Source organism: Procambarus clarkii, chromosome 4 (genome assembly GCF_040958095.1).
Source record: "Procambarus clarkii isolate CNS0578487 chromosome 4, FALCON_Pclarkii_2.0, whole genome shotgun sequence".
In the NCBI taxonomy this organism is placed as follows: Eukaryota; Metazoa; Arthropoda; class Malacostraca; order Decapoda; family Cambaridae; genus Procambarus; species Procambarus clarkii.
Genome location: NC_091153.1, coordinates 30,628,347 through 30,647,992, shown reverse-complemented (window position 1 = coordinate 30,647,992; position 19,646 = coordinate 30,628,347). Strand labels below are relative to the sequence as shown.

Genomic DNA, 19,646 nt, shown 5'->3' with positions numbered 1-19,646 from the left:
CCTCACAACAACAGACTCAAGACATCACTTGTTGATAATGGACAAGATCGTGCAGCAGACCACAGTTACACGAGAAATAGACAGTCTCCGACAGGATGGAGCACGAGAGGACAAACGCCGCAACTTGGACATACTGACTACCGACAACAGTCGGCTAGTCAAGACACCGGAACATCGACATTCACAAACGCAACTGCAAGAAGCAGTGACCACCCACGATCAACAGAATCTTCCAACACAGGAGACAGACAACAACAGCCAATGCAGTCTGATATGCAGCAACGCCAACAAAGACGTATTGAACAGCAGAGAGGCACAGGTTCCGCCAACACAAGAAACGGCCACGAGCAATCAATGCAGTCCGCCTTGCAGCAATACCAACAACAAAGTGATGGACCACAGTTCTGCACAGATTCCAACAATGCCGGGGTTGACCACGGACAATCAATGCAGTCCGACCTGCAGCACTTCCAACAACATAGCGATGGACCACAGTTATACGCAGATTCCAACAACGTCGGGGATGACCACGAACTATCAATGCAGTCCGATTTGCAGCGACACGACTTGCGAGGCGGAGAATATAGAGGTCGATTCCGAGGAGGAGTTCTAGTAGAACAAGCAACACCAACCGAACCCGTCGTCTGGCCATTACGAATTCTGCAGTGGAACATACAAGGTCTTGGAAATAAAAAACACACACTTCAGGAGGCTGCAATCAGCACGAAAGTAGATATAATCGTTTTGGAAGAAACTCTTTTCCCAGCCACGAAATCCTTCAGATTAGCTGGATATCAGCACTATGTTCTACCGTATGAGCAGGGGAGACTAAGAGGATTAATGTCCCTAGTCAGAAACACCATACCCAGCAAGAAAATAAACTCAGTTTCATGTGGGGATGGGGTAGAGGTATTAGCAGTTACAGTGAATATGGCTAATTTTGAGCTCCTCATATACAACGTCTACAAGCCCCCTAGACGTAAACTAGAAGCAGAGGCAGTGCTTGCCTTGGCCACGCAGGAAAATTTAATTATTGCTGGAGATTTTAATGCTCATCATCCAGAGTTAGGTGCAACTGGGCCAGCCAATGCAGATGGGCGCCATTTAGCTGCAGCTCTGCGAGAAGTACCTGAAATTACACTTCTCAACCCTGGGGAACCCACTCACATTCTAGGAGGTTCCCTTGATCTTACATTCATCTCAACAGCACTCCAGCAACAGGCGAAGTGGGAAGTAGACCCGGTGATCACCAGTGACCACTATGCTACTGTCACGACACTAAACCTGGCACGACCTCCTACATCTCCTGCGCAGCCTCGGTGGAATTTAGGAAAGGCCAATTGGAATGTATACCAGGAAGAACTTGAAAAATGGTATACAACGTACTCGCCCCCTGAGGATTTGAACATACTCGAGACCAATCTGCAGGAAGCCGTTGCAGCTGCTGCGAACACAGCTATTCCAATCATTATCACAGGTAACACGAAACGAAAGAACTATTGGTTCTATAGTAATGACGTTAAAGAACAGAACCACAGAGTCAACATCTTCAGAAAACATCTAAAGAGAAACCCCACACCAGAAGGAAGAACTCTGCTACGAGCGGTGATTTCTGAAGCAAGGCGAGTTTCTAGAGAAGTAAAGGAGGCAAGATGGTTTGAGTGGTGTCAAACTCTAAATGAACATAGTAGTCTTGGCAAGATATGGGGTCAGATTAAAACTATATCAGGTCGACCAGCCCGGCCACAGGCATGTATTCAACCATTGCAGGAGGCTGAGAGACTTGCTCTCCAATTTGCAGAAAGAACAGCTTCATATCAGCTTCCTGCAATGGTCCGAAGGCAGCAAGAACACTTAAAACAAGAGAGGATGACAGTCATTCATGAGGGCATAGCTATAAATGACGAATGTGACTGTCCCTTCACCGAACAGGAACTAAGCAGAGCCAAAAAAGGTGGTAAGGACACTGCACCAGGTGCTGATAACATTACATACTCAATGATCGCACATGCAGGTCCTGCTGGAGACCGAGGGATATTGGACGTCATCAATGGGTCTTGGCAGCAAGGCAAACTACCGCCCTCTTGGAAGAAAGCAGACATCATACCGATTCCTAAGCCGAATGAACCTGGCAATTAGAGACCCATTTCATTAACATCATGCGTTAGTAAAACTGCAGAACGGATGGTCTTAAATAGGCTACTGTGGAAGACTGGAGACCTTCATAAACACATATTTGGCTTCACTAGAGGAGTAGGTACTGCTAACTGCATAGCAACATTACTAGGAACAGTTAACTCGGGTCCAGCTATAGTGGTCTTCCTTGATCTGGAAAAAGCGTTTGAACTTGCAAGCCCGCCAGCATTACTACACACCTTAGTTAAAAAAAGGTGTGAGGGGGAAAATGCTAGCATGGATTCAAGATTACCTAAGTCACAGGTATGCCAGAGTAAAGTTGCAAGGACAAGTGTCGGACTACCACTTGCACGAGAATGGGACTCCACAAGGAGGAGTCCTCAGTCCTAGTCTTTTTAACATCCTTATGGAAAACCTTGTTACCATGTCCTTTACAGAAGGGGTTACATTGCTCAGCTATGCTGATGATCTAGCATTAGTCGTTACGGGTCCTTCACTTCTAAATAAAGCTCAAGGTGCTTTAGATCAAGTGACATCTGAATGCAGTGTTTTAAGGCTAAAAATATCTGCACAGAAGTCTAAGGCGATGAGACTCGGTGGCAACGCTCCAGACAGGCACCTACGCATTCAGGACATTAACCTTCAGTGGGTTACACAATATCGATATCTCGGAGTGTGGATTGATTTTAAAATGACATTCAATAAGCAAATTCAATATCTAAAGGAGAAAGCAAAGTCACGAATAAATATAATGAGAGCAATCACAGGGCCCCGTCTAGGAGCGGGACACAGAGTGTTGAGAATGTTTTACATACACGCCGTTCGTTCCCTGGTTGATTATGCAGCACCTGCCTTACTCACTCTTTCTCCTGGTCAGTGGGCAAACGTTGAGGTTCTTCAAAATGATGCACTGCGAGTCATAACAGGTGCTCCCAGATGGACTAAAATCCTGAACCTAAGACTAGAGACAAAGCTAACGTCGATTGAAATAAGGGTAAAGGGGATTGCTGCGTGCATGCTGACCAAGATATTGACTAGACCTAGAATCAGTTCACTTAAAGATATGGTCACTGGAGCACTAACTCTGGACAGAAGAGCCTCCAGTGGCGACAGGTGGACCCATTGTGCGATAAACGCCATCGATACATTCGATATGGCAAACACAGTCACTGAGAGGGGTGTCGACGACATACATGCAGACTTTGTTATTCAAGCCCCTTGGGAATCTCTGCCAGCAGACTTTCAGATTATGGCTCTTGACGGAAAGAAGAACCAGACACATCCTCATCTGCTCCGTCACTTTGCACAGATGCATATAGAAGCAAACATGGCATCCGACAGCTTCACTTACTTCACGGATGGGTCAGTAGACCAGCAGGGACAAGAAACCGGAGCTGCAGTTAAAGCAGGAAACTCTGTATATAGTTGGAGACTCTCAAATGGGTGTTCGACTTTACAGACAGAGATGCTAGCCATTCAAAAGGCTTTGGAACATGCTCTTGCTGAACACCGACAACATGTTATCATCCATACAGATTCGAGAACCGCCATTGAAACCTTGCAACAAGAACACATATGTGATAACATCCATCTGATCACCAATGTCTTATCATTCATGCACACATTCCAACGACAAGGCCGACGGGTACTTATCAACTGGGTGCCAAGTCATGTGGGACTATTAGGTAATGACATTGCAGACGAAGCTGCAAAACTTGCTACTAAGAGGAGGAATGTAGACATTTACATACCACAGAGTCTCTCCCAGATGAAGAAAGTGATTCGAAACAGAGCAATGCGAAAGATGTACAGTGACCACAACACAGCAGTTGCAACATCAGGATCTGCGGGTTGGTACAAGAATTCAACCAACTACGAACTACTTAGTTTGATGAAAGGGGGCAGTAGAACAACAGAAGTGCACTTACATCGCATCAGGCTTGGATACCCATGTGCATGGGAAATAGGCTTACAGGTTCCGGAAGATGAGAGGAAATGTCTACACTGTGGAGAAATGCCCGACAGACCACTGGAACATTATCTAACACAGTGCACAGTTACAAACCCGTTAAGATTTCAACTTAGATTCAACAGAGCAGAGGAAGTTGTTAAACACATATGGCAAAATCTTACTGAAGCGTCCATACGAGTCATACATACTCATCCTCCGCCCAAGTAAAACAGAAACAAGCATCACTTAGTGGGCCAGCCAGAGGCTTAGGGCCCGCGCAGGATTATCCCTGCTAAAAAGAAAAAAAAAAAAAAACAGCGTGTGTTGCTCTTACGTCCACCAGATGGCGCTGATTTAAAAAAAGCATGTATTCCTGTCACAGGTGATGCATGTATATAGTAGATATATAAAAAAACGCGCCTATTCAAATGACACATTGTGTCAAAATTTCAAAGAAATCAGTAAAGAGGTTTCGAAGATTTCCCTCACCTGAAAAGCACATGGAAAAACACCATTTTTCAGAAAAAGCATGTTTTTTTGACTGTCATAAACGTGAAATCTGTATAGTATGTACTTAAAAAACCTGGCCGGATGTGAATGGAACATTATGTGGAAATTTCAAAGCAATCAGTGAAGAAATTTCAGAGATTAGCGATTTTGAACAAACGAACAATTTCCATTTTTATTTATATAGACTAGCAACAGCAACCTTCCCTGTCTCCCAGTCCTCCCAACCATTTCCCCCTCACCCGTCTCCTTGGCCTCTCAACCATGCCCCACTCCACAGTCCCCTCGTCCTCCCCACCATTTTCTATTCCCCCATCCCCTTGTCCCCATCCATCACAAACTCCATCGTCCCCTCGTCCTTCCTCACCATTACCCCCTCCTTTGTTCCTTCGTCCTCCGCACCATCTCTCACATCCGTCCCCCTCATAATCCCCACCATTCCCCACTCCCTCGTCCCATGCCTACCCAAATGGTCTGAGGTTCACATCAGAAAATTTGGAACAAGAAGTGATCAGATGTTCCCATCACTGAAATATAAGAAAAACAGTTAAAAAAATTTAATGAAAATATGAAAAAATATATAAATAAACTATTCTCGCGAAATGAACGGTCTGGTAAACAACACAGCTCAATTCCAACGCAATAATTAAATCAAAATGAAAATAAATCAAAATCAATGAAAATTCTATTTATCAATACAATCAGAAACATTGAAATGGAATGGTATCGTATATGTATAGATTATGTGTTGCTCTTACATGCAACAGATGGCGCTGTTTTTCAATAAAAGCATTGGTTTACCGGTCACAGGTGTGACATCTATACTTATACTTACCTAATGAATGTTATTGTAAACATCACAACTCAATTTTAACACAATGTCACACAAACTAATTCACTAAAAAATAAATTTAACCGAAATCTTTGAAAATAAAATTTATCAATGCAATCGGAAACATTGCAATGGAATTCGTGACATATTTAGTATAGCGTGCTTGTTGACATTACGTGCAACAGATGGCGCTGTTTTTCAAAAACGCATGTTTTTACCTGTCCCAGGGGTGGCATCTATATTAGTAGGTATATAAAAAGACGTGCCTATTCGAATGCAACGTTGTGTCGAAATTTCAAAGCCATTGTTCACAATGGTTGTACTCTTCAAATTTGTCTCACTAATTTATTTTAAATATTCACTATCTTATGCTATTATTATCCATATGCAGCTCCTATTCTATGGGCCAATAAACCATTAGCGAGTATAAAAGGGAGCCTCGCATGGGCCAATAGGCCTTCTGCAGTTCTTATTTATATCCATCTGATTCCCATTTATTTTTCATTGTACCTCACTTCACTTCATCTTTCTCTCCTGCCTGTATATATGTCCAATATTTGATTTCTAAATCATTCCTTCTGAAGATGTATTAATATACGATAGTACTTAATTAAGGAAATTCCTGTTTTAATTCTTCACCGTGGTCTGACACTGTCACATTTTTCATCACGTGTTAATTTTCGTGATTTACACACACACACACACACACACACACACACACACACACACACACACACACACACACATGGGGCCTCGTAGCCTGGTGGATAGCGCGCAGGACTCGTAATTCTGTAGCGCGGGTTCGATTCCCGCACGAGGCAGAAACAAATGGGCAAAGTTTCTTTCACCCTAAGTGCCCCTGTTACCTAGCAGTAAATAGGTACCTGGGAGTTAGTCAGCTGTCACGGGCTGCTTCCTGGGGTGTGTGTGTGTGGTGTGGTGTGAAGTAGTTCGTAAACAGTTGATTGACAGTTGAGAGGCGGGCCGAAAGAGCAAAGCTCAACCCCCGCAAAATCACAACTAGTAAACACAACTAGTAAACACATATATATATACATATATATATATATATATATATATATATATATATATATATATATATATATATATATATATATATATATATATATATATATATATATATGTCGTACCTAGTAGCCAGAACGCACTTCTCAGCCTACTATGCAAGGCCCGATTTGCCTAATAAGCCAAGTTTTCATGAATTAATTGTTTTTCGACTACCTAACCTACCTAACCTAACCTAACCTAACTTTTTCGGCTACCTAACCTAACCTAACCTATAAAGATAGGTTAGGTTAGGTTAGGTAGGGTTGGTTAGGTTCGGTCAAATATCTACGTTAATGTTAACTCCAATAACAAAAATTGACCTCATACATAATGAAATTGGTAGCTTTATCATTTCATAAGAAAAAAATCAGAGAAAATATATTAATTCAGGAAAACTTGGCTTATTAGGCAAATCGGGCCTTGCATAGTAGGCCAAAAACTGCATTCTGGCTACTAGGTACGACATATATATATATATATATATATATATATATATATATATATATATATATATATATATATATATATATATATATATATATATACATACATACATACATACATACATACATACATACATACATACATACATACATACATACATACATACATACACAGATTAAGCAAGAAAGAGAGGGCTGGGCGGACTGCATTTTCTTGGATTGTCGGAAAGCCTTTGACACAGTACCGCATAAGAGGCTGGTACATAAGCTGGAGAGACAGGCAGGTGTAGCTGGTAAGGTGCTCCAGTGGATAAGGGAGTATCTAAGCAATAGGAAGCAGAGAGTTACGGTGAGGGGTGAGACCTCCAATTGGCGTGAAGTCACAAGTGGAGTCCCACAGGGCTCTGTACTCGGTCCTATCTTGTTTCTGATATATGTAAATGATCTCCCGGAGGGTATCGATTCATTTCTCTCAATGTTTGCGGACGATGCTAAAATTATGAGAAGGATTAAAACAGAAGAGGACTGTTTGAGGCTTCAAGAAGACCTAGACAAGCTGAAGGAATGGTCGAACAAATGGTTGTTAGAGTTTAACCCAACCAAATGTAATGTAATGAAGATAGGTGTAGGGAGCAGGAGGCCAGATACAAGGTATCGTCTGGGAGAGGAAATTCTTCAGGAGTCAGAGAAGGAAAAAGACTTGGGGGTTGATATCACGCCAGACTTGTCTCCTGCAGCACATATCAAGCGGATAACATCAGCGGCATATGCCAGGCTGGCCAACATACGAACGGCATTCAGAAACTTGTGTAAAGAATCATTCAGAACTTTGTATACTACATATGTCAGGCCAATCCTGGAGTATGCAGCCCCAGCATGGAGTCCATATCTAGTCAAGGATAAGACTAAACTGGAAAAGGTTCAAAGGTTTGCCACCAGACTAGTACCCGAGCTGAGAGGTATGAGCTACGAGGAGAGACTACGGGAATTAAACCTCACTTCGCTGGAAGACAGAAGAGGTAGGGGGGACATGATCACCACATTCAAGATTCTGAAGGGAATTGATAGGGTAGATAAAGACAGTCTATTTAACACAAGGGGAACACGCACAAGGGGACACAGGTGGAAACTGAGTGCCCAAATGAGCCACAGAGATATTAGAAAGAACTTTTTTAGTGTCAGAGTGGTTGACAAATGGAATGCATTAGGGGGTGATGTGGTGGAGGCTGACACCATACACAGTTTCAAGTGTAGATATGACAGAGCCCGATAGGCTCAGGAATCTGTACACCTGTTGATTGACGGTTGAGAGGCGGGACCAAAGAGCCAGAGCTCAACCCCCGCAAACACAACTAGGTGAGTACAACTAGGTGAGTACATACATACATACATACATACATACATACATACATACATACATACATACATACATACATACATACATACATACATACATACATACATACATACATCTGAAAACTCCACACCCCAGAAGTGACTCAAACTCAGACAGCCAGGAGCACTATGCACCTTGGCATACCTGGTTCTTTAACTACTCGACCACTGTAACTGTACAAAAGTCATTGGTAGCCGAGGCCATATCCCCAGCGACCCGACAGCACCTGGTGGTAAACTTGGGCATAGATATTTAATCGAATCACCTCACTTTGTTGGGCCACGTGAGCAACACAAATGTGAACAAGCTTGAATGACTCCAAAGCCAATATGCAATTGAAAACTCCACACCCCAGAAGGATTTAAACCCACACAGTTTCATGCGGAGGCGCTTGACATTCGACTTGATAATGGTCCCACACGGACCGAAACGTCGTCGTCTCCTCATCTTATGGTGTGTGGTTTGATCATCATATCTTCAGTTATATTTTTGTGACTCATCATCTGCAAAGGCACTATTTGGTTTTGATCTGGATTTGTCAGTGACCATTGTACATACGTCTATTATAAGTGGTTATACATGCCTATGAAAATTTTCTAGAACATTCTAAAGCCAGATCAATGCTGCTGAATTGGTTAAATAATGTTTTGGACAATTGCGAAAATAAGCCCATTTTAAAATGCTAAAAATACTAGTGTTTGTTATTATTTGACAGCAGCGGCTTAGATAGTATCTGGACCATGATTACGACAATATTCAACTTAAATGCGAAATCGAAATTAGTCGTTTCAAAGGCCCAATTGCCATTCAGTAAGTGGAGATGAACATATTCTCAGTTCAATCCATGTCGAAAGATCTAAGGTGAATACGAAAACACTGACTGGTTGTCCATTTGAGAAGATGACTGCACAATGGAAAAATTAATTTCCATTTCTTGGAAAAGTAATATACTACAAGTAACTAAAAATGTGTAAGGCACATATTTCATAAATATGCATGAAATAAGCGTCGAACATTGGCATACATTGAAATTCTGCCTATGTTTTGAATCTGTAAACCACATCATGATGGCGGAGGGGTCGTCCACCACACTGCGGAGAGTCTGGTATGGTTGCTTGATGTGTCTCACAGCCAGACCTGACATGAGGTTCCCGGAGTAACTCTTGACCAGCACCTGTGCTACCATCATCATCCAGAGCAGGAACACCAGCCGCCTCCACCACCAGCGGCCCGATACCACGCAGTCTGGAGTAGTGTAAGGTACAGTAGGTGGGATGGCGAGTCACAGGTCACTTGCACCAATATCATAATAACATCTAGGCAACCAGTAACTGGATTTCATCACAAAATAAATTTGGGACTACATTATTATGAAGTTATGTAGCCCTATCTCCCTTTTAATTATCTTCTTACAATCAATAATTAATCTATTTCCAATTCAAGTATCTAAGTTGTATATTTTACATATTTAGAACTGATAACGCAAACGAAAGAGTAGATGTGAAAAAAAACAAATATAAATCCTAAAACATATAATAAAAACACAAAAGTATTACTGACCCTGTTGTAACAAAGCACTAATCAAACGGAAGGAGTCTCTTTCCCAGTTCCTCTCTGTGGCAATGTGAGTCATAGATAAGAACGACGAAGCCAGGAACAGCGTGAGGGACAACATCAGGAGCGTCGTCATGGTGGCCGCCCACACTGGGAGCTCCAGGGGAAACGCGAAGCCCCATGGGTCCACCTCCGGCAGGCCTCGAGTGCCCAGGATCCTACTGTACTCTACAGTTATTGGCCACATGAAGTCCACCACTGAGGCCAAGGCCGGAGACAAACCTAGAGGGCCTAGAGCGAAGTCGGCTTCCTGAAAAATGACGACAATAGGCACTTCTGTAGGTTATGACAATAGGTTTTGGTTAGTTTTGGGGGTCATTGGAAAATGAGTTTCTCTCACTGCTGGGCACTGCTTCGGGGCAAGGCTTGCCCCAAACCCCTCTCTCTCTGTCTCTCTCTCTGTCTCTCTCTCTCGCTCTTGCTCTCTCGCTTTCGCTCTCTCACTCTCTCACTCTCTCGCTCTCGCTCTCTCTCGCTCTGGGTATATAAAAACACATGCCTATTTGAATGTAACGTTGTGTCAAAATTTCAAAGCAATCGGTAAAGTGGTTATAAAGATTTCCCTTACATTAAAATCACTTGAAAAACACCGATTTAAAAAAAAACATGTTTTTCCCGTCACAGCTGTGACATCTATATAGTTTGTATATAAAAACACGCTCTGATGCGAATGAAACGTTGTATCAAAATTTTAAAGAAATCGGCGAATAACTTTCGGAGATAAGCAATTTTTAACAAACGAACATTTACATTTTTATATATAGAGACTAGATCTACCCGGCCATGCGTTGCTGTGGCTCAGTAACTCATGTGTGTTGCTGTGGCTCAGTAATGCATGTGTGTTGCTGAGCCACAGCAACCTTCCCCTGTCTTCCAGTTCTGACCATTTCCCCGTCCGCTGTCCTCTCATCCTATCAACCATTCCCCACTCGCCCGTTCCCTTGTCCTCTTCACCATTCTTCTCCCTCCCCCATCCGTTTGTCCTCCGCACCATCCCCCACTCCACCGTCCCCTCATCCTCCTAATTATTCCCCACTCCACCATCCCCTAGTCCTCCCCTCCATCTCTCTTCCCCCATCCCCTCGTCCTCCCTACTTCCCCACTATCCCTTCCCATCGTCCTCCTCCACCATCCCGCACTCACCTTTTCCCTTGTCCTCCCTACTAGTCTCTATTCCCTTGTCCCCTCGTCTCCCACCATCCTCAATACCCTGTCCTCCCAACCATTACCCCTCTCCCTTGTCCCCTCATTCTCCAAGCCATCCCCTACCCCCCGTCCCCTCATCGTCCCCACCATTCCTCACTCCCTTGTCAGATTCATTCCCAAATGATCTGATGTTCCCATCAGAAAATTGAGAACATCAAATGATCTGATGTTCCCATCACTTAAATGTAAGAAAAACAGTTAAAATCCCAATGAAAAACATTGAAAAAATAACAAAATATACTATACTCACAAAATTACCGGTACGGTAAACAACACAGCTCAATTCCAACGCAATATCACACAAAATAATTAAATAAAAACAAAAATGAATCGAAATCTATGAAAATTAAATTTATCAATGAAATCAGAATCATTGAAATGGAATCGTAACACATTTAGGAAAATGTGTTGCTCCTAAGTGCAACAGATTGTGCTGTTTAAAAAAAAATGATTTTACCTATCACAGGTAAAGCATCTATACTTATACTCAGGAAATGAACGGTATGGTGCACATCACACCTCAATTCAAATGCAATGTCACACCAAATAATTAAATCCAAATCCAAATAAATTGAAATCTACAAAAATTAAAATTGTCATTGCAATTAAAAAAAATGAAATGGAATCAACATATTTGGCATAGCGTGTTTTGCTCTTACATGCCAGAGATGGCGCTGTTTTTCAAAAAACCCATGTTTTTACCTGTCACAGCTCTGGCATCTGTATAATTGTTATAAAAAAACACGTGCTAATTTGAATGGAACATTGTTTCAAAATTTCAAAGCAATCAGTGAAGAATTTTTGGAGATTACAGCATGTGTTGCTCATACATCCAAGAGATGGCATTGTTTTTTAAAAAAGAATGTTTTTTCCTGTCACAAGTGAGGCATGTATATAGTAGGCATATAAAAAGACGCACCTATACGAATGCAACTTTGTGTCAAAATTTCAAAGCAATCTGTAAAGAGCTCTCAAAGATTTCCCCTTACATAAAAAACACACGAAAATACAAAACACAAAAACACATCTTTACAATAATATATATACTAGCTTTACCCGGCCACAACAACCTTCCCTGGTCTCCCAGTCCGCCTCACCATTCCCACCCACCCCTGTACTTTTGTGCTGTCCACCATGCCCCACTCCACTGTCCCCGCGTCCTCCTAACAATTCCCCACTCCACTGTCCCCGACAGTGGAGTGGGACAATTTAGGAGCTGGAGGCCAGTAGACTATCACCTAAGAAATCTTAACAAACAACACAAAAATCATCGATAGATACAGCGATAGCAGGAAACTCGACATCAGCGAGACTCTACACATCAAAAAGTCAACACCAGCCATCAACAGTTAATTAATTCGTGATAACATACACCTGATCACATATGTCATATCATTAATGCAAACACTAAAACGACAAGGCCGATGGGTACTTATCAACTGGGTGCCAAGTCATGTGGGAATATTTGGAAATGATATTGCAGACGAAGCTGCAAAACTTGCAACTAAGAGAAGAAATGTAGGCATTTACATACCACAGAGTCTATCCCAGGAAACAATTTTAAATTTCCACAACGTTCCTGGAAAGTTTTTGAAAGGATTGGAAATGTTTGTTTTCACGAATTAGATACATTATTTTGTGTAGAATTTAATAGGTTTCCGAAACTTATAATCAAAACCTACGCACTTAACCCTAATTTGAAACTTTGTGACCCCTTTTGTACTCTAATTTGAAACTTTGTGACCCCCTTTCGTACCTAATTTGAAACTTTGTGACACCTTTTATAAAGTGTTTCAGGTTAAAATGCTCAAATATGAATAAAATAGGAAATGTAAAAATATGAAAATATATTTCTACATTTGGTAAAATAAAGCATCATAATAAAGGTGGGTTCATCATTTTTATTCATTTATCATTTGTAGTAGTGTAGGGTAGTGGCCTGGTGTAGTAGCGTGATGTAGTAGCCTGGTGTAGTAGCCTGGTGTAGTGGAGTGGTGAAGTGGCGTGGTGTAGTAGCCTGGTGTAGTGGAGTGGTGAAGTGGCGTGGTGTAGTAGTCTGGTGTAGTAGTGTGGTGTAGTAGCGTGGTGTAGTGGCATAGTGTAGTGGCATGGTGTAGTGTAGTGGCGTGGTGCAGTGGCGTGGTATAGTGGCATGGTGTAGTGTAGTGGCATGGTGTAGTGGCCTGGTTGTTACGGACCCGAATCCAGCGTCCGAGCACGGAGCAGTGACGACCGCGCCATCTGTGGGTCAGCTCCCGAAACCCCCTCCAAATGGACGACGACACCTGGTGAGGACGAGGTGTACTGGCCACGAGGGCCAGTTTCCAGTCCTGTTCAGCTCACAACACAGCCGCTGCTGACCTCTGGTGAGGTGGTGCTCAGACGACAACGCCAACTATGGAGTGGATACGTCGGGCGTTTGTGTCTGAGCCTATAAGTGGGGTGCTTTGGTGTGTCCCTGTTATTGATGACGTGTCTGCTTACAGAGTCGACCTGGGACTGCTGTAAGGGAAGTTGAGTCAGTCTACCCAAGGCAGCCGTCTCGACACCAAGTGTTTTGCTGCAGCAGCTGTGAGTCGCCTCCCGGATGAACACTGTCGTGTTACCCTGCCTGTGAAGCGGCAGTTGAGGATTGTCATACCCGGGACTGACTGGTGGAGACGATTAACCACTGGGGTATTGTGGACAGGAGAGTGACCTGTGGTATCACACGAGGCTCCTGACTAGGGCGCTACCCTAGTATCGCTCGTGGAGTAGCCTGACCAGCATTGCTGATCCGGAACCTGCCAGCTGTCTGCTGGACTTGTGGTTGACGGCCTCCACGGCGGTGCCCCCAGTGGAACTGTGTTTTGGCTGGCCTGTGGCCGGGGTAGACTCAGCTTTTCGAAGGATTCGTCGTGAGGCCACGAGAGCACCGAGAACTTGGCATCGAGAAGATCCAGAGTCTTCAGAAGAAGACGACAGTGTAGATAATACCCCTGTGTAGTGTTTATACCCTCCCCCGAGTAATCTTCTTATATATATTTATTGGTGAAGGTATTAATTATAATCTTAAGTTTTTGCCTTTCTTTCCCTTCCCCTTTTATTTTACTTGCGTTACGGATCACATCCCTTGAAAGCCACTATTGGCTTGGGGCCGGATACCCATCCTCTAGCAACACCAGAGTAAGAACCCAGTTGCGACCCGAGAGGGCCGTAACACTGGTGTAGTAGCCTGGTGTAGTACTGTGGTGTAGTAGCCTGGTGTTGTGGCGTGGTGTAGTAGCCTGGTGTAGTAGCGTGGTGTAGTAGCCTGGTATAGCTGCGAGTGTAGTGGCCTGGTGTTGTAGTGTGGTGTAGTGGCGTGGTGTAGTAGCCTGGTGTAGTTGTGTGGTGAAGTACCTGCTTGATGGGGTTCTGGGAGTTCATCTACTCCCAAAGCCCGGCCCGAGGCCAGACTTGAATTGTGAGTTTAGTCCACCAGGCTGTTGCTTGGAGCGGCCCTCAGGCCCACATACCCATCACAGCCCGGTTGGTCCGGCACTCCTTGAAGAAAACTATCTAGTTTCCTCTTGAAGATGTCCACGTTTGTTCCGGATATTTCTGATAACGTGGTGTAGTGGCGTGGTGTAGTGACGTGGTGTAGCTGCATGGTGTAGTTGTTTGGTGTAGTGGTGTGATGTAGTGGCATGGTGTAGTGGCATGGTGTAGTGGCATGGTGTAGTAGCCTGGTGTAATAGTCTGGTGTAGTAGTCTGATGTAGTAATGTGGTGTAGTAGCATGATGCAGTAGCGTGGAGGGGCATGGTGTAGTAGCCTGGTGTAGTGGTGTGGTGTAGTGGTGTGGTGTAGTAGTGTGGTGTAGTTGCCTGGTGTAGTGGCATGGTGTAGTGGTATGGTGCAGTGGCATGGTGTAGTAGTGTGGTGTAGTGGCGTGATGTAGTAGCCTGGTGTAGTGGTGTGGTGTAGTGGCATAGTGTAGTAGCGTAGTGTAGTGGCATGGTGTAGTGACGTGGTGTAGTGGCGTGGTGTAGCTGGATGGTGTAGTTGATTGGTGTAGTGGGGTGGTGTAGTGGCATGGTGTAGTAGCCCGGTGTAATAGCCTGGTGTAGTACAGTGGTGTAGTGATGTGGTGTAGTAGCGTGGTGTAGTAGCGTCATGTAGTGGCATGGTGTAGTAGCCTGGTGTAGTAGCATGGTGTAGTAGCATGGTGTAGTGGTGTGATGTAATAGCATGGTGTAGTAGCCTGGTGTAGTGGCGTGATGTAGTAGCCTGGTGTAGCAGCATGGTGTAGTGGTGTGGTGTAATAGCGTGGTGTAGTAGCCTGGTGTAGTGGTGTGGTGCAGTAGCCTGGTGTAGTGGTGTGGTGTAGTAGCCTGGTGTAGAAGCCTGGAGTTATGGCCTGGTGTAGTGGCATAGTGTATTAGCCTGGTGTAGTGGTGTGGTGTAGTAGCCTGGTGTAGAAGCCTGGAGTTATGGCCTGGTGTAGTGGCATAGTGTATTAGCCTGGTGTAGTGGTGTGGTGTAGTAGCCCGGTGTAATAGTCTGGTGTAGTAGAGTGGTGTAGTGATGTGGTGTAGTAGCATGGTGTAGTAGCATCGTGTAGTGGCATGGTGTGGTAGCCTGGTGCAGTAGCCTGGTGTAGTAGCCTGGTGTAGTGGCATGGTGTAATAGCCCGGTGTAATAGCCTGGTGTAATAGCGAGGTGTAGTAGCATGGTGTAGTAGCCTGGTGTAGTAGCCTGGAGTTATAGCCTGGTGTAGTGGCATGGTGTAGTATCCTGGTGTAGTGGTGTTGTGTAGTCGTGTGGTGTAGTGGCATAGTGTAGTAGCATGGTTTAGTATTGCAGTGGTAGTGTAGTAGTAGTAGTAGTGTAGTAGCATGGTGTAGTAGCCTTGGTGTAGTGGTGTGGTGTAGTGGTATGGTGTAGTGGCGTGGTTTAGTGACATGGTGGAGTAGCCTGGTGTATTAGACTGGTGTAGTGTTGTGTAGTACCTAGTAGCCAGAACGCAGTTCTTGGCCTACTATGCAAGGCCCGATTTGCCTAATAAGCCAAGTTTTCCTGAATTTCAATATTTTTCTATTTTTTTTCTTATGAAATGGTAAAGCTATCCATTTTATTATGTATGAGTTAATTTTTTTAAATTTGAGTTACAACTAATGGAGATATGTGACAGAACCCAACCTAACCTAACCTACCTAAACCTAAACTAAACTAACATAACTAAATCAATTATTTATGTTCTTAATATAATATAATGAAAATATTTAAAATAAAACAACTGGAAACAATTTATTGAAAGTAAAGAAAATCACTCGGCCTATTAGCCAAATCGGGCCTTGCATAGTAGGCCGAGAAGTGCGTTCAGGCTACTACATACGACACACACACACACACACACACACACACACACATATATATATATATATATATATATATATATATATATATATATATATATATATATATATATATATATATATATATATATGTCGTACCTAGTAGCCAGAATGCCCTTCACGGCCTACTATGCAAGACTAGATTTGCCTAAAAAGCCAAGTTTTCCTGAATTATTATATTTTCTCTAATTTTTTTCTTATGAAATGATAAAGCTACCCATTTCATTATGTATGAGGAAAAAAAAAATTTGTTGGAGTTAAAATTAACGTAGATATATGACGGAACCTAACCAACCCTACCTAACATAACCTAACCTAACCTAACCTATCTTTATAGGTTAGGTTAGGTTAGGTAGCCGAAAAAGTTAGGTTAGGTTAGGTTGGTTAGGTAGTCGAAAAACAATTAATTCATGAAAACTTGGCTTGTTAGGCAAATTGGGCCTTGCATAATAGGCTGAGAAGTGCGTTCTGGCTACTAAGTACGACATATATATATATATATATATATATATATATATATATATATATATATGTCGTACCTAATAGCCAGAACGCACTTCTCAGCCTACTATTCAAGGCCCGATTTGCCTAATAAGCCAAGTTTTCATGAATTAATGTTTTTTCGTCTACCTAACCTACCTAACCTAACCTAACCTAGCTTTTTTGGGCTACCTAACCTAACCTTACCTATAAATATAGGTTAGGTTAGGTTAGGTAGGGTTGGTTAGGTTCGGTCATATATCTACGTTAATTTTAACTCCAATAAAAAAAAATTGACCTCATACATAGAGAAAAGGGTTGTTTTATCATTTCATAAGAAAAAAATTATAGTAAATATATTAATTCAGGAAAACTTGGCTTATTAGGCAAATCGGGCCTTGAATAGTAGGCTGAGAAGTGAGTTCTGGCTACTAGGTACGACATATATATATATATATATATATATATATATATATATATATATATATATATATATATATATATATATATATGTCGTACCTAGTAGCCAGAACTCACTTTTCAGCCTACAATGCAAGGCCCAATTTGCCTAATAAGCCAAGTTTTCATGAATTAATATATTTTCTCTATTTTTTTTCTTATGCAATGATAAAGCAACCTATTTCATTATGTAAGAGGTCAATTTTTTTTTATTGGAGTTAAAATTAACGTAGATATATGACCGAACCTAACCAACCCTACCTAACCTAACCTAACCTATCTTTATAGGTTAGGTTAGGTTAGGTAGCCGAAAAAGTTAGGTTAGGTTAGGTTAGGTAGGTTAGGTAGTCGAAAAGCAATTAATTCATTAAAACTTGGCTTATTAGGCAAATCGGGCCTTGCATAGTAGGCTCAGAAGTGAGTTCTGGCTACTAGGTACGACATATATATATATATATATATATATATATATATATATATATATATATATATATATATATATATATATATATATATATATTTATATATATATATATATATATATATATATATATATATATATATATATATATATATATATATATATATATATATATATATATATATATATATGTCGTACCTAGTAGCCAGAACACACTTCTCAGCCTACTATGCAAGGCCCGATTTGCCTAATAAGCCAAGTTTTCCTGAATTAATATAATTTCTCTAATTTTTTTCTTATGAAATGATAAAGCTACCCATTTCATTATGTATGAAGTCAATTTCTTTTCATTGGAGTTAAAATTAATGTAGATATATGACCGAACCTAACCAACCCTACCTAACCTAACCTAACCTATATCTATAGGTTAGGTTAGGTTAGGTAGCTGAAAAAGTTAGGTTAGATTAGGTTAGGTAGGTTAGGTAGTCGAAAAACAATTAATTCATGAAAACTTGGCTTATTAGGCAAATTGGGCCTTGCATAGTAGGCTGAGAAGTGAGTTCTGGCTACTAGGTACGACATATATATATATATATATATATATATATATATATATATATATATATATATATATATATATATATATATATATATATATATATATATATATATATATATATATATATATATATATATATATATATATATGTCGTACCTAGTAGCCAAAACGCACTTCTCGGCTTACTATGCAAGGCCCGATTTGCCTAATAAGCCAAGTTTTCATGAATTAATTGTTTTTCGAGTACCTAACCTACCTAACCTAACCTAACTTTTTGGCTACCTAACCTAACCTAACATATAAAGATAGGTTAGGTTAGGTTCGGTCATATATCTACGTTAATTTTAACTCCAATAAAAAAAAATGACCTCATACATAATGAAATGGGTAGCTTTATCATTTCATAAGAAAAAAATTAGAGAAAATATAATAATTAAAATATTTATATATTAATAACGTTTCCATTAACAATATCTTTCAGGACCCTTTCCTCCGTTTTGTGAGCTGTGGAAAAGAAGTTCCTGTAAAATAGTCTAATAGGGGGTACAGGTGTTGTGTTAGTTGTCTCTTCAGAGGTTGCATGGCGTTTCACCTTCCTTCTTATGATGTCTTCAACGAAACCATTGGAGAAGCCGTCGTTCACAAGGACCTGCCTTACCCTACAGAGTTCTTCATCGACTTGCTTCCATCCTGAGCTGTGGCTGAGAGCATGGTCGACATAAGCGTTAACAACACTCCTCTTGTACCTGTCTGGGCAGTCACTGTTGGCATTGAGGCACATTCCTATGTTTAATATGCAATAATATGCAATTGACGATCACTAAACACTGATCATTTGTATGCGGAAAAACCACAAAGAAATGGGGAAGAGAGATGAACGTTTCGGCCTGTTAAAGCCGTTGTCAACACCAGACTGACTAGAGAAAGAGAGAGAGGATACAGGCCAGCACCTGGAACCTGATCGACCCATCTCTAGGGAAAGGATTACCAGAAACAGGAATGGTCAAAGAGGATTAAGCGGTCAGAGAAAAAGGATGAAAGATTAAAGAAAAGCCTCATGAACACACAATAAATGAATATAAAATTGTAATGAGGCATTGTAACCTTCCCTTTCAGAGTTTTTTCTTAAACTGTTGTGTAATATTGTAACTTAAAACAGGGTCAAGTTTGTACATACCAGTACTAACATTGAGAAGA

The 19,646-nt window shown here is 41.6% G+C and overlaps 1 protein-coding gene across 1 annotated transcript in view; it reads right to left on the bottom strand.

Annotated features, from left to right (window-relative positions):
- LOC123749422 (glutamate receptor ionotropic, kainate 2-like) overlaps positions 1-19,646 on the bottom strand; it is a 146,363-nt gene that overhangs the window by 102,551 nt on the left and 24,166 nt on the right. Inside the window, exons 10-11 of the mRNA XM_069335563.1 lie at positions 9,894-10,197; positions 9,358-9,578 (exon numbers count right to left, since the gene is read on the bottom strand). Of these exons, the coding sequence (XP_069191664.1) occupies positions 9,358-9,578; positions 9,894-10,197 (525 nt within the window). The remainder of the gene's footprint in view (positions 1-9,357; positions 9,579-9,893; positions 10,198-19,646) is intronic.